Source organism: Zonotrichia leucophrys, chromosome 4 (assembly GCF_028769735.1).
Source record: "Zonotrichia leucophrys gambelii isolate GWCS_2022_RI chromosome 4, RI_Zleu_2.0, whole genome shotgun sequence".
In the NCBI taxonomy this organism is placed as follows: Eukaryota; Metazoa; Chordata; class Aves; order Passeriformes; family Passerellidae; genus Zonotrichia; species Zonotrichia leucophrys.
Genome location: NC_088173.1, coordinates 59,399,290 through 59,417,915, shown reverse-complemented (window position 1 = coordinate 59,417,915; position 18,626 = coordinate 59,399,290). Strand labels below are relative to the sequence as shown.

The 18,626-nt window shown below is 38.2% G+C and overlaps 1 protein-coding gene across 1 annotated transcript in view; it reads left to right on the top strand.

Annotated features, from left to right (window-relative positions):
* ADGRA3 (adhesion G protein-coupled receptor A3) overlaps window positions 1-11,579 on the top strand; it is a 54,707-nt gene extending 43,128 nt beyond the window's left edge. The window contains exons 15-19 of the mRNA XM_064711885.1: window positions 5,065-5,189; window positions 5,716-5,839; window positions 7,456-7,601; window positions 9,720-9,815; window positions 10,003-11,579. Coding sequence (XP_064567955.1) covers window positions 5,065-5,189; window positions 5,716-5,839; window positions 7,456-7,601; window positions 9,720-9,815; window positions 10,003-11,245 — 1,734 coding nt within the window. The 3' untranslated portion in view covers window positions 11,246-11,579. The remainder of the gene's footprint in view (window positions 1-5,064; window positions 5,190-5,715; window positions 5,840-7,455; window positions 7,602-9,719; window positions 9,816-10,002) is intronic.
* Window positions 11,580-18,626: the final 7,047 nt, after the last annotated feature.

The following is an 18,626-nucleotide window of genomic DNA, read 5'->3' as shown; positions in this document are numbered from 1 at the left end:
GAAATATTATGAGATTTAGGAAATGCTGTTAAATGTAAATTTGGCATGGGTTTTGTGGCAGTTAATGTGTTCCATGTGGAACTAAATATATATTTTATGTAGTCATACATGGAAGAAGGAGCACTCTTTTATGATGATCAGTGGATTAGAAGATGATATTTTTCTTTAGCAACTCAGATTTTTAAAAATCTTCCTCAGAAGAGAATTAAATGGTAATTACCAGGCTAAACTTACATAAAATTGATTTACATGCCAGGCTTTTTAAAAGAGCTCAAAGAGAGCAACTTTTCTATTTACCTTTGAGGGTAGTGTTTTAAATTACTTTAAACTTCTGCAATCAAGTAAACTTCTACAAGTAGTGCTCCTTTCTTTGATATTTTTAAAATATATAATAATCTCCTAAAATTTAGCAGCATCTGTTAAAACAGAAATAAAATTCATTTGTATGTATAATATGCATGTAAAGAGAGATTATGCTTTAAATTGGTCACATTTCTGTCACCTGGAGGAAGAAAAATGAAAAGCATGCTCAGTCTGCTTCTATGAAGACTAATTCTGAATTAACACATGGTAAGATTATATGATTATCCTCTTGTGAATTGTAGAGGGAACTGTTAACAATCAGAAATCAAGTTAGAGAAAGGGGCAGTTTTCTCCTTTTTCTGTCAGTAGCTCTTGTTGTATACTCGCTCAAAACTGGTATTCTTTAAATATTAAGCACTTTGCAAAACGTTAGGCTGTAGAGACTGGAGAGGAGGGACCCAGAATAACACTCACCTGACAGATGTTCTTTGCACACAGATAATACACTGCAGAAACTCTGGATGTGCTCTAAAATCTAACTCTGTGCTGCTAAAAATGCTTTTCATAATGCCTATCCATATATTAACCAAAAAAGCCATAATAGCCTATTTACTTTCTAGACTCCCATCATGTTGTGCAAGTCTGGCTTCTGACTCGGGCTCAGAGGAAGTTCTTTTGGGTTGAGTTTTAGAAGTTTGCTCTTTTATCCAGCAGTTGTCATTAACATCAAATATGTGAAATAGCAGAGGCAGAAGGGACCTGAACATGGTGGTTCATCATCCTGGCTTGGATGGTGAATGACTTAACCAGAGCTATTTCACTCTATTTTATTCTACTTTACTTTAGTACATAATGTGTAGAAGAAAGGAATTTGTAGTGTACTGACCCTCTTCATACATTTCAGAATGTGAAGTCCTCTGATAAGGAAACACATCACTGAGTGCCTGGTTTTCTGATCTAATGATTTAGGAAGATGCAGTTGTAACACTTTGTATTTATTTGGAGATTATCTTCACCACTGTTTAATGATAGAAGAGATAAGCAGAAGGCTCAGCTGAAAACTCATTATAGACTGAAGAGAAGGAAAAAACCCAGCAATAGTGCTTGAGAAGAAACAAGAGTTCTGCTAATTAACTATAAACTCCCCAGTATTCTTAATGCCATCTCTACTATTACTGTCATTCTTTTTTACTCAGTAATTATTTAGGATCAGTTTAACTCAGAAATAACATTATTTACTCCCCTTACTCTTTTTACTAGATGAAAAATGTTAGTGGAATGGATAAAGAATTCCTTTGATTTATTCCATTGGTTATTGGGTCAAGGCCTATCTAGGCAAGGCATATACTGACTTTCCTCACATGTTTTAGAAGATTATTGTAAACCTTGTGATTTTGTAGCTCTCATTGTCAAAATTCACACCAATGCATACCTGACACCAGTCTGGAAGCAGCAAGCAGAATTGCCCTGTAGTTGGTGTTGCCTGGTACTCCTGGGCTAGGTGTGACTAAACATTTGCTCATGCTTGTAACAGCAGTGAGTTCTCAAGGATCCCCAGCTGCATAACAACCAGGCCATGGGTAGTGTTGAAATCAGATGACACTGGCTGCCTGAGGCATAAATTCTTATGGTCCTTTGCCAGGTGCCAAAGTAAACCAAATAGATAAGAATCAAACTGACAACTTGATTAAATTAGTTTGAAATGAGGTTGTTGAGTTAGTTAGGAATAACGAATTTATATTCTGATGAAAGAACAATTGAAGGTATGGTGAAGAGACTGTTGACTCTAATTTAATTCAAAGACTCTTTTTCTGTCCTTGAAATCAGATTACTGATCTTAGACTTAAAAATGTCACTGCTTTTTCTCAAAACTGACTGAAACTTCTTCCCAGTCTTTTACTGTTCTTTCTTATGCTAAGTTTTTTCTCCTTTTCTTCAGGACACTTTTGAACTTTGCCAACTCCAGAAGTTTAAGAGTAATTTACTCAGAATCATAAGGGAGAGATTTTTTCTGTATCCTGTCCATTCAAAAAATTAGTGGAAAAAAAAAATAAATTAAAAGTAATCATAGTTAAGTAAATTTAATGTATTTTTGCTGGGGACTACAGTTTCTTTTGAGTTGTCATGTCATGTCTGCGTCCCCTCCCCACTGCTGGAACTCTAGTAAATTATAACTGCTTTCAAACAGAATTATTTCTTCTTCTGAGTAAACTAAAATCTGGGCAGATACAGAAAATTTAATTGGTGCTATGGAGCTGTTGAATTCTCTTAGAATTACCAACTATCTATTCTGGTCAAACAGTAATCATAGAATAACAGTCTGGTAGGAACATCTGGTGCCGTTTGGTCCAGTTAACCTGCTCAAAGTTTGACTGCTTGTCATGGTTTGAGCCTGGCACAGAGCCAGTGCCCCCCATGAAAATGCCTCACCCTGGTGTCTGCTGTGAGATGTGACCAGGAATAAGCAAAACAGGCTCTAACTTAAACATAAAGACCACTTTATTACTTAAACTACAGGAAAATAGGGAGAGACTATAAGGAAAAAGAAGAAAAGAATTGAAAACCTTACAAAAACCACTTTTCCTCCTCCCCCACCACCTGACTTTCCCAATCCAATACATTCTCTCAAAAACACCAACTGCCCAGCCCGGCACGACACTTTAGTATACTCAAACTGCAGTTCATGAAGAGGAAAGGAGTCCTTCTTGTTCCATAGGCTTCTGGAAACACACTGAAACCTCGGATGCTTCCTTGTCACTTCGGCACCGCCCGGGGAAAAAAAAGGTCCTTTTGCCGCTCGTGACATGTTCCTTCCATGCCCAGTGCTCTCACCACCGTGCATGGATCAGAGCTGCTTTTAGGGTTGTCTTTCAAGGATGCCTTGTCTCACTCCAAAAAGGCACAGTCTCTGCTTTTGGGACAACTGTCCCCCCCATATTTTTCCAACCCCCTGGGGCCGGGGGGTCCTCACGAATGAACCCTCCTGGTTTTGAGGCACTGCCTCCCCCTAAATGCAGTCTGTGTCACAGGAACAACTGAGTCCATGGCTACAAGAAAAAGTCCAGCCAAAAGGCCACTCCAAATCATCTCTCCCCATCCAATCATCTCCACAATCTCCGGGCCAAAGTCCTTATCTCATCTCATCTCATCTCATCTCTCATCTCCCTTCTTATTCAGCTTCGAGGAGGATTAGCATTTTTGCAAGGCCCCAATCATGCAAGAAAGGGTTAAAAGTTTTCAGTCTCTGCTGTCGGTCCCGGAGCAACTCCCACGCACGCTGCCCACACGCTGCCGCTCCGGCCGGGCAGTCTCCCTCCTTCTCCTCCTGGCTGGCTGCTCTCCTGGGGGGGGGGGGGGGGGGAGCTGGCTGCCCGATGTCTCGATGTCTCTTGGGGCTCCCCCACCCTTCCATCCTTGAAAGCCCCCTCAACCCCCACCTCTGTCCAGGCCCCAGGCCTACGGCATGGCGGCCCCTCCCCCCGCCCAGCAGCAGCGGGCCGGGCGGGGGGAAGAGATCTGACCTCTTCGCCCGACGACGTCCAAAAGAGGAAGTGCCAGGGCAGTGCCTTGCTTTTAACCCCTGTGTATTCTCGGAGGTGTGTCCAAACCCCACTGGCTACACCAGGTGTCAGTATGAAACCCAAAACCTTCATTGGTTTGACCACAGCTTCCCAGAATTCCCACTCCTTCCTGGTCAAACCATGACACTGCTTTTAAAGTCAAATCTTACTGCTTCAGATCACATTCAGTCAATCTTTTAATATCTCCAGGGACACAGGCTCTCTGGGCAGTATGTGACCACTTCAGAATTTTTCTCCTGTGTCTAATCAGAATTTTCTGTGTTGCTGGTAGTGTCAGTTTCCTTTCATTAGTGGATGGTTCAGCTCCAAGAAGAGTTTGAAAGAGTTTGACTTGGTCTTCTTTATACCATCCCAGTAGGTAGTTTAATACAATAATGAGATTTCTCCCCTCTTCCTTTTCTTCTTAAAGATAAAAGACCTCATCTTCAGCCTCAGACAGTGTATGCTTCAGGATACACTGCTAGTGTCCTGGTGATCTGTTAGACTTGCTCCATCCAGTATGTCAGTGTCTTTCTCGTGCTGGGGAGCCTCAAACTGCAGCTGCTGCAGGGTGGTCTCTCAGCAGAAGGAAAGGATCAGCTCACCCACTTGATGTGTCAGTGCTTACATGGCAAAGGGTGGCCTTGGGCTACAGGTGACGTTGCTGACTTGTGGTTGGCTTTTGTCTACCACTAACTCAGGTTGTTTTCTAAGCAGTCCAGTGCCCAACCTCTGATTTCATGTGCATGGGGTCATTCCATTCCAGATGCAGATTGTTTAACATTTTCCTGTCTGTGATGTTCTTTGGGCTGGTAAAGAAGATAATCACAACTGAAACACACAGTTATTCCACATCTTTACATAGAAATATTTTAAGACGAAGAAAATTGTGTATTTCTTTAAGCTGCTGACCTCTGTGTATCTTCAAAAATATATGAAGTTGAACTGCTCTATAAGAATTGTGACTGCATTTATAAAGGTCAGCCAGAATAGCAAAAAATCATAGAAGAAACCCAGAAATAACAAATAAATAATTGAAGAGTTGTTTTGGGACCAGTGGGAAAGGAAAGAAGACATTTCATCTGGAAGGTGTTTACTTCTTGTAAAGTTCTTTACTTTACTTTTTGTGTTCCCTTTGTCATTGCCTCACCCTCAAAAAATAGATATAGTGGACTAATGTTTTTTTTGTTTTTATTGTCAGGACTTGACTGGAGCTGAGTTATATACACAGCCAGCTGACCTTCTGCATCCAGTAATTTATGCCACTGCCATGGTTTTGCTGATGTGCTTGTTGATGATCATGGTCAGTTACATATACCATCACAGGTAGGAATCAAAATTACCAGACTAGGAAAATGAGTTTGATCAGCTTAGGACTACCTTTTCTATTTTTAAGAGCATGATATAGTGATATGCTTTCAGTGTTTTTTTCCTTATAAAATTTATTGATGCAAACTAACAGTTATGCGAGTAGCTATTTTGTCTTTCTTGAGTATGATAATTTAGCTGTCATAACCATGTCTCTCCTTTAATTCTTCATTTTGCTTCATGAATTATAAAAGAGAAGGCCACTCAATAATAATGATAGAATTTAACAAACTGTTCAGCCTTTTACATTTCTGTTGATGTGAAAGCTTGAATCCTAAAATTTTTAACTCGAGCCCCAAATAGATATATAAAGTTGGTAATAGGTGGGTGTTTTAATTTAAGATCGTATTTGATTACAAAGTATGTGGTAGTCAAACAATCATTAAGAAGAATTATATGTTGTTTATCACAAGAGTATCTAGCTAGTTTCTGAAAACAGTATTGTAACTGTGCTTTATATTGTCTAATTTGTTTCTTTTAACAGTGTGATCAGGATCAGTGTTAAAAGCTGGCATATGTTAGTTAACTTGAGCTTTCATATTTTCCTGACATGTGTGGTGTTTATTGGAGGCATAACTCAGACCAGGAATGCCAGTATTTGTCAAGCAGTAAGTAAAACTCTGTTACTGGTTTTGTACTCTTATATATGAATATGCCCTCCTTGCCACTTACAGAACTCTAATGCTGCATAGGCATTCATCAAAATACAAAATCTAGAAAAAGAAAATGTTTTAAGTCATCTAGTCCAACACCCCTGCAGTAAAGATGGACATCTTCAAGTAGATCAGATTGCTCAGAGCCCCATCCAACCTGACCTGCAATATTTCCAGAGATTGGGCATCTAATGCCTCTCTGAGCAACCTGTGCCTGTGTTTTGCCAGTCTCACTGTAAAAACCTAACTTTCTTATATCTAATATAAATCAGCAGTCTTTCATTTTAAAGTCATTCCTCCTATCACTACATACCCTTGTAAAATGTGCAATAGATATTTTTTCCCAAAATGCTACCACAGAAAATAAGTTTCATTGGTTATTTCTGTTTTTGAGACTGACTTACTTTGAAATTATTTTATAGGCCTGTATGTAGCCTTTACAGGCCATGTGAGATCTAATTTTCACAGGTATTAAAATACCTATTTCCATTTGCTCAGTAAAACTGAAGGGGAGGGGAGAGAAGTGCTTCAAGCCTCCATGCTTTATTGAGACTCCTTCTTTCTAATGATTTGCCCTTCAAAAATTTGGCCATCTCAATTCAGTTGCAGTGTTTCAGTATAACAGTTCCTGCTTTCAAAAAATGTTAGTGAAATTTTAATTTTTTTTATCCAGTGTTTACAAAAATTTTCAAGTCTCTCACCATAATATTCCATAATGGTTTTTATTTGAATTTACTGGAGTTATTACACTGACGGTTCAAAGTGTTGCAGTAAAATATATCCCTGAACTTTCTCCTATGTGTGTGCGCACACACACACACACACATCTTTTTTTCATACCTTCCTGGAGACAGAAATCCTCCAGAAGAAACCTTGTGATACAGATAGGCTGTTTAAAAGTTGTGTGTTTTTACTGGTGACTGAAAAAGGCAAAAAACCCACTTCTAGTCAGCTTAATTGAACCTAAGTGTTGCCCCTTCTTCGTGCACGTGCTGTCATGGCAGTGTTGGCTTTTGAATAAGGCAGCAGAGGATAAGGAGATTCCACTGTGAAGCAGACTGCATTCATGTTGGGGCAGGTTAAATATCTAATGCACTCTCTTTATCTTTGCATTTTGATAAAATTGCTGATGAGTGTTGGCTGGCTGTGTTTTGCCATCTGCTCCATACTTATCACAGTATCACGAGTTTGCTGTTCTCTTACTTGTTTCAATTTGAATGATATCTGTAACACAGGACATTTTAAATTAAGTCTTTTGTAAAATACAGTTTCCTAAAGTGTGTGATTGATATGTACACTTCTGAAAGTCTTTTTCTCCTGTTACTAAGTTTTAAAGGTTTGCATTACATATTTTTGTTATTTTAAACTATAATAACTTGATTTTTTTTAATATTATGACAATCACTTGATAGAGTGGTCGTATAAAATAAGAGGGTTTTTTTCTCTTGAATTGAGCTTTTGAAAATTTCAGGTTTATGTCGAGTTGTGAGTTTAATGAATTGTGTATTAACTTAGTAGAAAGGAAATATTTAGGGGTTAATTCTTTTTTTGTCGTCTGTTTTTGTTTTAAGGTTGGGATAATTCTCCATTATTCCACTCTTGCAACAGTTCTGTGGCTGGGAGTGACATCTCGTAATATTTACAAGCAGGTAACCAAAAAAGCAAAAAGGTGTCAAGATCCTGATGAGCCACCTCCTCCACCCAGGCCAATGCTGAGGTGAGTTGTTTGTTTCTGTGGCTCCTTATTTCCCAGGTTATATACATTTATATTCTGACCAGAAAATGTAAAAAGTCGATCCCCTTGTGTTTTCTCCGTGTCTGTAAAGTTCCTTTAGATTTTTTTGTTCCTCGGTGTTATGTTAAGTAGGATGAGCTGAAAGACTATTGGTGTTAGTGTATTACAGATGCAATGCTGAGTTGCTGATCGGTAAATTAAAAATCAGAAGTGTTTCAGCATCACCACTGAAGGTTTGTTTAGGACTTTAGATAGCAACACAACTCATTAAATTGTCAGAAGAAAGAATATGTAGAGCTGTTCACACAATTTAACACTGCAATTTAAGTAAATACAGTTAAATATATTTTCCAAAGATTGTTTACAAAATTATTTGAAAAATAGGAGTGTCACTTATTGTCAAACGAAAATAGTGTTTTTTGTGTGATGTTCCTCCTAAAATTTTCATTTCTGAAATCCCAGAAATGAGACAAACTAATTCTCTGTTAAATTCACATATGTGCAATGCTCTTATTAGAAAATACTGATGTACTTTGTTCGTGTTGCCTCCTCAGCTTCTGGATGTTAATTAAAAACTGCTACTGTGAAATCCTCCACAAGGTGGCAGAAGTTGATTAACTTTGATTAGTCACAGGCAAATATTTAAAGAACTTGATTTTGAAAGTACAGAGACTGCAGAAAAACAGAAGTGCTTTTCTGATTATTTTCAATAACCTTTTCTATGCTACATACAAGCATTTTATATCCCTTGTTACTTATTATGAAGTTTCTGCTTTGGAAAACATGGCAGTAAAATTACCAACCTCACAGGCTCAGCTCTGAATAGACATGAACATGCCATTTTAGGTGTGAGCGCCTCATTTCTGACAGTGGCAGTAGCTCTGGAGGCAAGTATCCAAGAGAAAAATGGAGCAAATAGGTTTTATATTTCTCAGACTTTCTCAGTGTCCAGCTTCCTGCAGATCAGGAATTTCCTCAGTTGGACAGATATGTGATGTCTTTGTACAGAAAGGCTGTAGAAGGATTATTTTTTTCTGCTATCTTTTAAACTTAGGTTCAAAATAAAACTGCCATTAATGTAGTACTTGTACAAATAAAGATTTGTTTGTCTGACCAGCTCCTGATTACTGCATCAAGATATAGAATAGACCAATGTCAGAATCTGATCTTTGTAGGATTCATCAAGTAAATAATAAATTGGGTGTATCTTGATTTCCAAAAAATTCATAATTTCCTTTAGGCTGTTATTTTGTGTCTCAAGCAAGACAAGAGTAATTTCAGGTGAATTGTCAGAAATGCAGTGGAAAAGTCCAGGACCACCCTAATAGGTGTCCCCTGTTGATAAAAACCAAATGGTCACCTGCATGTCACAGTAAGAGTTCACTTTTGTGTTCTGATCTGAATTTCAACTGGATTAGTATAAGCTGCAGGACTGAGTGCTGTTAATTTGACTGCTGATCAGTAATTATTGATCTGCCACTAATGAGTGCAATGTGAATTCATACAAATCAGAATGAAAAGTGAGATATTCCAACAACATAGGCCCTTTTTCTTCTTGAAAGTGTACAGTTTTCATCAATACCACCACAGGGAAGCAGGAAGTATATACTATAAAATTAGAGAATCCATTAAAAATTTTAAAAAACCAAAACCAGCCTGCTGTCAGCTGAACCCCTGCACCCAAAAAAATTTCACCTAACAGTGTATAAAATATTAGGCAGATTCATCTGTGGAACACAGGACATACCACTTAGTATTTTTATTCTAAGTTTCCTTTTTCTTTTCTAGCAGTTTACAACTTCTGACTGAGTGCTTTTGCTTCTTCCTTCTAACACTGTATACTTTTGTTCAGTCTCTGCGAGTGGGAGGTGGGAGTGAGCAGCTTTGAGAGAGAGGCAGCTTATTGCATGAGGAGAAAAACTGTAGTGAGGAAGACTTAGAAAACAATTGATACTGCCAAAGCCCAAACCTGATTCACTCTCTTTAGTTTCATGAAGAGCTTGTATGCTTCCCAAATCCTGGAAAGCTCTAATTTCCCTCATGGTGACTTAAAATCCATTTCACTTTAGCAGCTGCTGATAAATTTGTTTTATTTTTTAGGTTCTACCTCATTGGTGGAGGGATCCCTATCATAGTTTGTGGAATAACAGCTGCAGCAAACATCCGAAATTATGGCAGCAGACCTAGTGCACCTTAGTAAGTACCCTATAAGTGAGAGCTTTGTCCTCATATTTATTAGGCTTGCTTTTTTTTGAATGCTTGTTGCAATTAATTCTGATTCTTCCTGAAAACATAACACAGACAAGATCATGTCAATGAACTGAAAAAGCATAAGTGCCTTGTGCGAGATGTTAATTTATTCTTTGGTTTGTTTCTTTTGCAGTTGCTGGATGGCTTGGGAACCTAGCTTAGGAGCATTTTATGGACCTGCTAGTTTTATAATTTTCATAAACTGCATGTATTTCCTGAGTATATTCATCCAACTAAAGCGTCACCCTGAACGCAAATACGAGCTGAAGGAGGCTGTTGAGGAGCAGCAGCGTCTGGCCACCAACGAGCACGGGGAACTGGCCCATCAGGATTCCTTGTCAGTGTCCCTGGTGTCCACATCTGCTCTGGAGAATGAACACAGTTTTCCAGCACAGCTTCTGGGAGTGGGCCTTACTTTGGTTTTGTATGTTACGCTGTGGATCTTTGGAGCTCTGTCCATCTCCTTATATTATCCTATGGACCTGATCTTCAGCTGTTTTTTTGGGGTGACATGTTTAAGCCTCAGTGCCTTTCTTATGGTGCACCATTGCATTAACAGGGAAGATGTCAGGCATGCTTGGATAACAACGTGCTGCCCAGGAAGGAGTACATATTCAGTGCAAGTAAATGTGCCACCCTCCAGTTCCAGTGGAACCAACGGAGAGGCCCCAAAATGCACCAACAGTAGCGCAGAATCCTCATGCACAAATAAAAGTGCCTCAAGCCTAAAAAATTCGTCTCAAGGTTGTAAACTAACTAACTTACAAGCTGCAGCAGCTCAGTGCCACCCTACTTCTCTGCCATTGAACACAGGTCCTCAACTTGATAACAGTCTGACTGAGCATTCAGTAGATAATGATATCAAAATGCACGTAGCTCCATTAGAGGTGCAGTTCCGGACAAATGGACACCCCAGCCGGCACCATAAGAACCGGAGCAAGGGCCATCGTGCCAGCAGGCTCGCAGTGCTGAGGGAATATGCCTACGACGTTCCCACGAGTGTGGAAGGAAGTGTGCAAAATGGCTTACCCAAAACGCGCCAGAGCAACAGCGAAGGGCACTCCAGGAGCAGAAGGGCCTATCTGGCATACAGGGAACGTCAGTATAACCAGTCCCAGCAAGAAAGCAGTGATGCTTGCAGTACACTTCCAAAAAGTAGCAGAAATACAGAGAAAACAATAGCTACCAACAACAAAAAAGATATTCTGAGGAAACCAATAGCAGCCGAACTTGAAAACCAACAAAAATCTTATGGCTTAAATTTAGCCATCCAGAATGGGCCACTGAAAAGCAGTGGACAGGATGGACCTTTGCTCACTGCAGACAGTACTGGTAATATTAGAACTGGTTTATGGAAACACGAAACTACTGTGTAGCATTATAATTCTTTGTGGGATGAATTCATAGAAACTGTGATTACACATTCCTAAAGCTATTAACACTTTGAAAGACTGTTTACAAACTGTAGGTACTTAATGCAGGGAGGGAACAAAGATAATATGCCAAGCAAAAAATGTTATGCAAAATTACCTTTGCTGTTGTTACAAAGATGAACTCTTGCTTGGTATTTTGTGAAATTTTTTTGAAGTGTCAGTCTTGAGAGATGCAGAACACAACTTTGTATTTTTTTTTACCTGTAACCCTGCAGATGTGTCCACAACACATTTCAAATTTGTATTTAATGTATAATAAATAGTATTTTCCCCAGCAGCCCAAAGTCGCACTTTTTTGTTGGGTATTTAAAATACTACTGCAGTGAATGTCGTATTGATTTTACTGTTTCATTATCTGAAACTTACGAGCTTCCATGACCAAGAAAGTACTGAAGTTACAGTTTTCTACACTCAGATTGTTGACACCTCAGTGTAAACAAGATAATATTTTATATCATTCTGCTGTGATCAATTTGAATTGTAGTTGCAGAGTGGTGCTTGAGGTTGTACCTGTTTCCAGCATTTATAGCCATTTTGTTAAAGCTATGTGTATTAAATAGCAAAAATGCTTCTGTATAATTGAGTACTGATACCACAACTCAGCCTTTAAACAGCAAATGGAATTGGGTTGTATATGCTTGGTTAGTTGGGTACCCACTTCAGACTTGCCACTTTTGGGTGTTTTAGTTAAGTGTATCTGAGTCATGATACAGATCTAACATTGTCCCTACTCAACTCAAATGCTGTGTTAAATACTGTGTTAAATAATTTATAAACTTGTTCAGATATGTTTAATTACTGCTTGCCGGATTTATTGCAGCCTCTAGTAGTCTGACAGTGTGAACTAATTTTCAATTAGTTTGTACAAACCTCTGCAGTAGGACAGTGTTGTTAGAGTTTGGGCTCTATTTTTACTTCTTGTGGGTAGTTAGCATTTTAGAATTCTTTCAGGAACATTTTGACAAGTCTATGACTCAGTTTTCATTGCTATTCCATTTTTCTGGTTTCAAGAGAGGTAGCTTTTTGCTTGTATCCAACCTTACAGCTACCAAAATGATAGATTCTCAGAAAAATAAGCTTGTGGGTATTACCAAAGAAAATAATTTTAACTAGATATAAAAATATATAATATCTGTGTTAAATCTATTTGATAAGATATCGACATATCTTAGATAACTGACTGTTTTGTAATTGCTGTTTGGGTTGTTATTTGGTACAGGTGGGTTCCTTTTGGTGGCAAAAAAGTAATTTTGCACCTAGAAGTCAAAACCAGCAACTTGATCCTATTCCATTCCAAATGCTGCAAGTCAGGAAAACTGAACTGCAGACAGTAAGGGCATGTGCTAAGAGAAACAATCATCTCTTGAGATTAATTTATATATTACACAGCTAGGAGCAATTCACAGTCTGTAGCTCAAACTTTCATGCTCTTACAGTATATTTAATCAGGTGTCAGTACTGTGGTTTTTTTATAGTAACAAATGTATGTACTCATGCAAATCATTTAACCCTACATTTTATCTTTAAAATTATAGTGCTGGAAAATTGTAATTCATGTATACATGAAAGATATTAAAACAGTCCATAGATTATTTATTATCTGAACAAGGTATGATAGGGACTTAGGGTAGGATCAGTTATCCTTTAGAATCTGCTTTCCCATTGCTTTTAGCACTCCTTTTCATAGGTTTGCTTGGATCCAAACATCAGTTTAGTATTTCTTGAAACCCACCTTAAAAATAAATTCTATGTGTAATAATTCTGCATAGCTTGATAGTTTGCCCTGTTTTGATGAGATAAAAAGGCTTTTCTCATAGTACCTAATAAACTCTGCCTAGCTTTGGTACAGACAGGGTCATTAATGTAAAATATTTCTTAAATCATCACTCTGATAAACTCTAATGAACATGCTTAGTTCACTCATTGCTATATATATAGCTTTTCATCTAACAAGTGCTTTGGCTCAGATGATAAGACATTGTTCTCTGATACAGTCTTGACAAACACAATGATACTCTCATCTGCTGTATTTTTCATGAAGAATCTTAAATTGAAAGAATTTCTGTAAACGAAATGTGGAAGGCAGGTTATTAGACTCTGTAAAAGGGGGGAATATTCAATACAGTATCTTATTAGGAAAATTAGAAACAAAAAATCTTCAGGCTTTTTCATACCTTCCTAATAATGTAAAGCAAGCTTATTTTCAGAATTGTAATTAATCTTCACATGAAAAACCACCTAAATCACTCCAATGCAAAAAAAAAACCCACCAAAACAAAACCACAAAAAGCTTATTTTGGCCTTCTCAATGGGAAGTGGATCAATGAGAGAGTTGCTACAATCATTAATGAGATATATAAAGGGAAGCAGATAATACAAAGTGCTATTGTGGGGGCAGTTTGTATTATCTACAAAAAAATGGAGAGACTAGAAACAGTAGTTAGGGCTGGTTGCCTCTGTGATAAAAGTGAATATATTTGTGCAGTCATACTACTGCCAGAAGCAGACTTTGAAAAGCATCATGGGTATAGTGCAAAAGGGTATAAGCACACCCTGGTTATGGCAAAAAAAGTTTTGGTGGTTTTATCATAGAATGTTAAGGGTTGGAAGGGACCTTAAAGGTAATCTGGTTTCAGCTGCCCCTGCCATGGGCAGGGACACCTCCCACTAGACCGGGTTACGCAAGGCCATGTCCAGCCTGGCCTTGAACACTGCCAGAGATGGAGCAACTTCTGGGCATCCTGTTTCAGTGTCTCACCACCCTTAGAGTAAACAATGTCTTCCTAATACATAACCTGAATTTTCCCTCTTCCAATTTGTGCCCCTTAAGCCTTGTCTTGTCACTACAATTCCTGATAAAGTGTTCCTCTCTGACTTCCCTGTATGCCCCTTCAGATCTGGAAGGTGATGAAGTTTACACAGAATTTTCTGTCTTTCTGCCTCACGTTAATTGTTAAATGCATGCTATTGACTTGACATATGGTCTCATTTGCACCTTAATTTGGACAAAGGCATCTTTTGTTAATTGGATCTCACCCATTATCAGAACACCTTCAATGCTAATAATTTAAGCTTTGTGTAGGTTAAGAAATACTTCAGATGTTGGAAGAAACAATGATTTTTTTATTAAGTTCTTTCATTTTTACTTAATTACGTTTTGACCACTGCTCTGTTAGCACTGTGCTGCTTGCTGAAGCTGTTGATGTGTTGTATTGCTGCCTTTTCACATCCCTGAGCAAAGTGAAGTGTTGATTTTATAGGACAATATCCAGCTTTTAGAGAGCTTAATAGCATAGACTTAGTGAGAAGAACTGTTCTCCTTGGAGTTCAAGATTAACATAAAACATGAAAAAAGCATCTAATTTAAATGAACACACTGTATTTTTAATCTTTGCTTTCAAAAAAGGGGAACCTGTTGTGTTGTAAGAGTTTGGTTTTAGTTTAAGTGAGGTTTAGATAAATTTGCTTCCCAGAATGGTTGAATATGGACATTTGGGAAGATGGAGGAGGAAATTATGTGGGGAATGAATGTATGCAAATGTACAATTTATTTTATAGAGAACAGTCAAGTTTTGAAAACTTAGGTTGTAAGTATGACAAGCCCATGAACATCTCAGCTGAAACTTGCCTCTGTGTAAGAGAATGGCAGTCCTTGGCTGGAGGTGAGGAAAGCAGCCATCTGCCTGCTCCACTCACCTGGCCACTTCTGAAAAGCCTCCACAGAGCTCACAGCAGCTTCTCTGCTGGCTGAGGTGGTGGCTCCCCCATGCACTGTAGGCAAAATACGGAATTGTGGAGGATGGCTCTAAGGAGCTGAAAAACAGAAACTAAAAGGTCAGTGCAGAAATGGGCTTGCTGACATTCTCAAAGCATGACTCACAGCCAGCTGATTACACATCTGATGTGACTTTATCATGAAAAAGCCAAACAACCTTTAAACACCTGTAATCCCAAAGTATACAATTTGAGTATACAAATTAGGTGCTTAGCTGAACATGGCATTTTCTCTGAAGTCAGCATTTACTCAGTGGAATAGTACTTATAATTCTTATATTCTTTAAGCTTTGTAATTAAATAGATGAGACAGACTAGATATTAGTGAGATAAAACTGAGGAGAAATTTTTAGTTTTTATTAGATGAAGATTCTTGAAATTTTGCATTTGATACTTAATTGCTGCATATATTAAGAGTTTGGTATACTTCTTCAAGTGGGACATCACTGAATAGCCTCAAATCCAGTAATTGTGTAAATAAAAGAGAATGCTAAATGTTAGTAACTTGATTTTAGAGATTGTGTCAGAGATATACTGTTCATAAAATGACTAAAGACTTTTTTTTTTTTTTTTACCTTTCATATATGTTTTATCTTCCAAGTGTAAATTTCAGCTTTCACCTAGAGGAGGAGAACTTTAGCTCACTTGGAAAGCCTGAAGGGCCTAAAGTATGAATCACTACATAATTCTTGAGAGGATGAACACTTTCTTACAATACACACCTGAAATTTTCACTTCATCCACTTACAAGTTCTATTTGCTGTCTATGATCATTCAGTTTCATTATCAAATATTTTTCCTGCAGCCTTTTTCCCAATCTGTTGCCAGCTACAAATTAACACAGATTGTCTTCTGCCCTCCCCAACAGCCTTCTACATTGTGACACTGTGGAGCAGATTTCTGAATTTTTTGCAGCAATTTCCCTTTAGTTCACAAATGAGTAAGTTGTTCTTATAAGGCAGAATCCAAATCTGAGCAGCAAAAATGTGCAGTATGCAGGTATTCTGTTTCATTTGTTAGCTGATGGTGTTTATATTGGTGCAACTGATAAAACAGAAACGTGTAGAATGGACAGTTTCCTTCCTAGAGAAGGAGGCATCCTTGGTAACATTTGGAGCTGCTGAGCAAGATACTTAAAATAAATACTTGGGTGTAGTGTGCATCTAATGATTAAGAGGCTTATCTCTAAAGGTGCCAGACATGCAACTTTGACAGGCTCTTAGAGGAGCTGTGATACATGAACTTGTCAATTCTGTTGACACATAGCATGTAGCTGGATCAGGCCACAGTTTAATTTTCAGCTCTTATGGGCTGAAGCTGTACTACTATTACAAATTTCAAGTGAAACTGTACTTGAGTTTAGCTATGGCTTGATAACTACAAGGCACATAGTGTTTGCAGGGAAGATTTTGATATGCAGTAGAAGAGGATAGTTGAAAGGACACTTTTACTAAATACAGTTGCAGATGTAAAAATATCTTCTCAGATCAGTACAGCCTCAAGATTTGATAAACAAAAATGAGTGCAATCACCAGTACTTTTCTCCTTCCACTTATAGGTAATGAACAATACAAAAGATTGCCCTAAATGCTGCCATTTTGGAGTGACATACACAGTTGGCCAGTACCTCTCAGCTGAAAGATGACCTGGATGTGGGAACCATCATCGGTCAATGGACACAATCCCTGATGATGACTCACATTGTCTTATCCTCTGAAGTAGTATCATCTGGTTATCCCATAGCTACGGTTTTATCTGAACCTTGTGGACAAAACAAACAAGCTTTGAAAAAAAGCCTCATTCAGAGTTGGAACAATTTTATGTTACTGGTTTCCAAGAAATGCATCTTTCCATGTAAAATGCAGGCAGCTGCACAAGGATAACAGCACATAGCGTAGTGTCAGCTGCTCCCTCCAGTTCATGTCTCAGCCTTCCTGTCACCTTCAACAGCCACCTTTTTGATAAAGTTGGTTGCTTGGTAAGTTTAATAAATTAAAGATACCAGCCCAACTGGTGTGGTTCCTCTTGCCTGTTACATTTACCACCTTAGATCCAGTGTTCCTGGTTTCAAGAACAGGAACAAAAGCCAGTTTAAGTCTTCTTCATTAGTCTTGTAAAGAAGCTCAAGTATCCTCATGTACAAAGGAAAGCTTAAGTATTAAGATAAAAATCTTAATAGTGCTTAATAGGTAAAAATATCTTCAGTATGGTAAAGATCAAGAGATGAAGCTGCTCTGAGGTGCCCTAGGAGTGCCTACTGTCTAGACATGGTGATAACGCTGGAGTTTAATTGCTGACATTGACCATTCTAATTCAGTCTCTACCAACCTCTTTTTGAAGCTTTTGTCTGCAAACATCCAGAGAGACCCAGGAGTGTCATGAAAAAATTACTCAGAATAAGGTTATGTGCCAGAAATACCACAGCACTTAATGGCCAGAGCCATCCAAGGGGTGATCTGTGTTCCCAAAACACAGTGTTTTAGAACAGTGTAATTACCACCATGCTAGGACCAGAGTAAAATTAGTTTGTGCCTACTGCTGAACAGCTTATGCTTATCTTAAATTTGCCCACTTGGAGGTCTTCTTCCCTTCCCCACCTCATGAAGTTAACAGGTGACAAGCTAACTTGCTGAGTTAACAGCTGTTAAACACATATGTCATGTATCTTTTCTAATGGGGAATTTTCCAATTATACATCCCAATATACATTTTTTTTCTGAAGATGTGTATTTTTATGAGCAAAACCCAAGAAGTCTACCCCAAGTCCCCTGCACACCCTTCCCCCTGGAATACTGGCTTCAGCTGCAAGGTGGCTTTATGTAACTGAAAAGCTTTTTAAAATAAGCTTTATTCAATACTATTGAAATTGAAGCATAGATGATAAATTTCTACAAGGCCACAGTATCTCTTCTGTGAGAAAACTGTTCACCTGTGTATAGATGATGGGTGCTGTGGTGGCATAGTATCATTATGAGTGTGGACTAGAAATGTGAGAGATTGTCTGGAAGTGTTTCTAAGACCTGCTATATTATTCCTGTTACTTTTCTTAAGTGTTTCTGCTGTTTAACAAGTATCATCTTAGCCTTGTCTTGAGCAAATAATATATCATCATTCTTAACACACAGAACACCTAGAGAAAATAAAAAGCTCAACCCTTTTATTTCTGAAAGCACATGTCAGAAATTCTAAATATGTGCCTACTTGCCAATATCATTCATAATAGGCTGTTTATATAGCTCTACTGAAAAAAAAAAAACAACAAGACACAAACCTCCATAAGGAAATTGGTTCTTTTCAAACTGTGCCTGCTGAAAAGATTCAAGATACTGTTACATTGCATTTTTACATGAGGGCAAGTTTTTCAATTTTTTTTTTCAATTACAGAACAGATGTCCAGAACTACAAAGCTGTGAAGAATGCTTTTTAATGCTCACATCTTGCCTCCTGTGCTGTACCATTTCCATTGCATGTTCTGTACAGATGAAGTCAAAGTCAGGGTGCTGTCAGGCAGGCATTTTGAGGGGGAGTTGCTGGTACCCTGTGCCTTGTG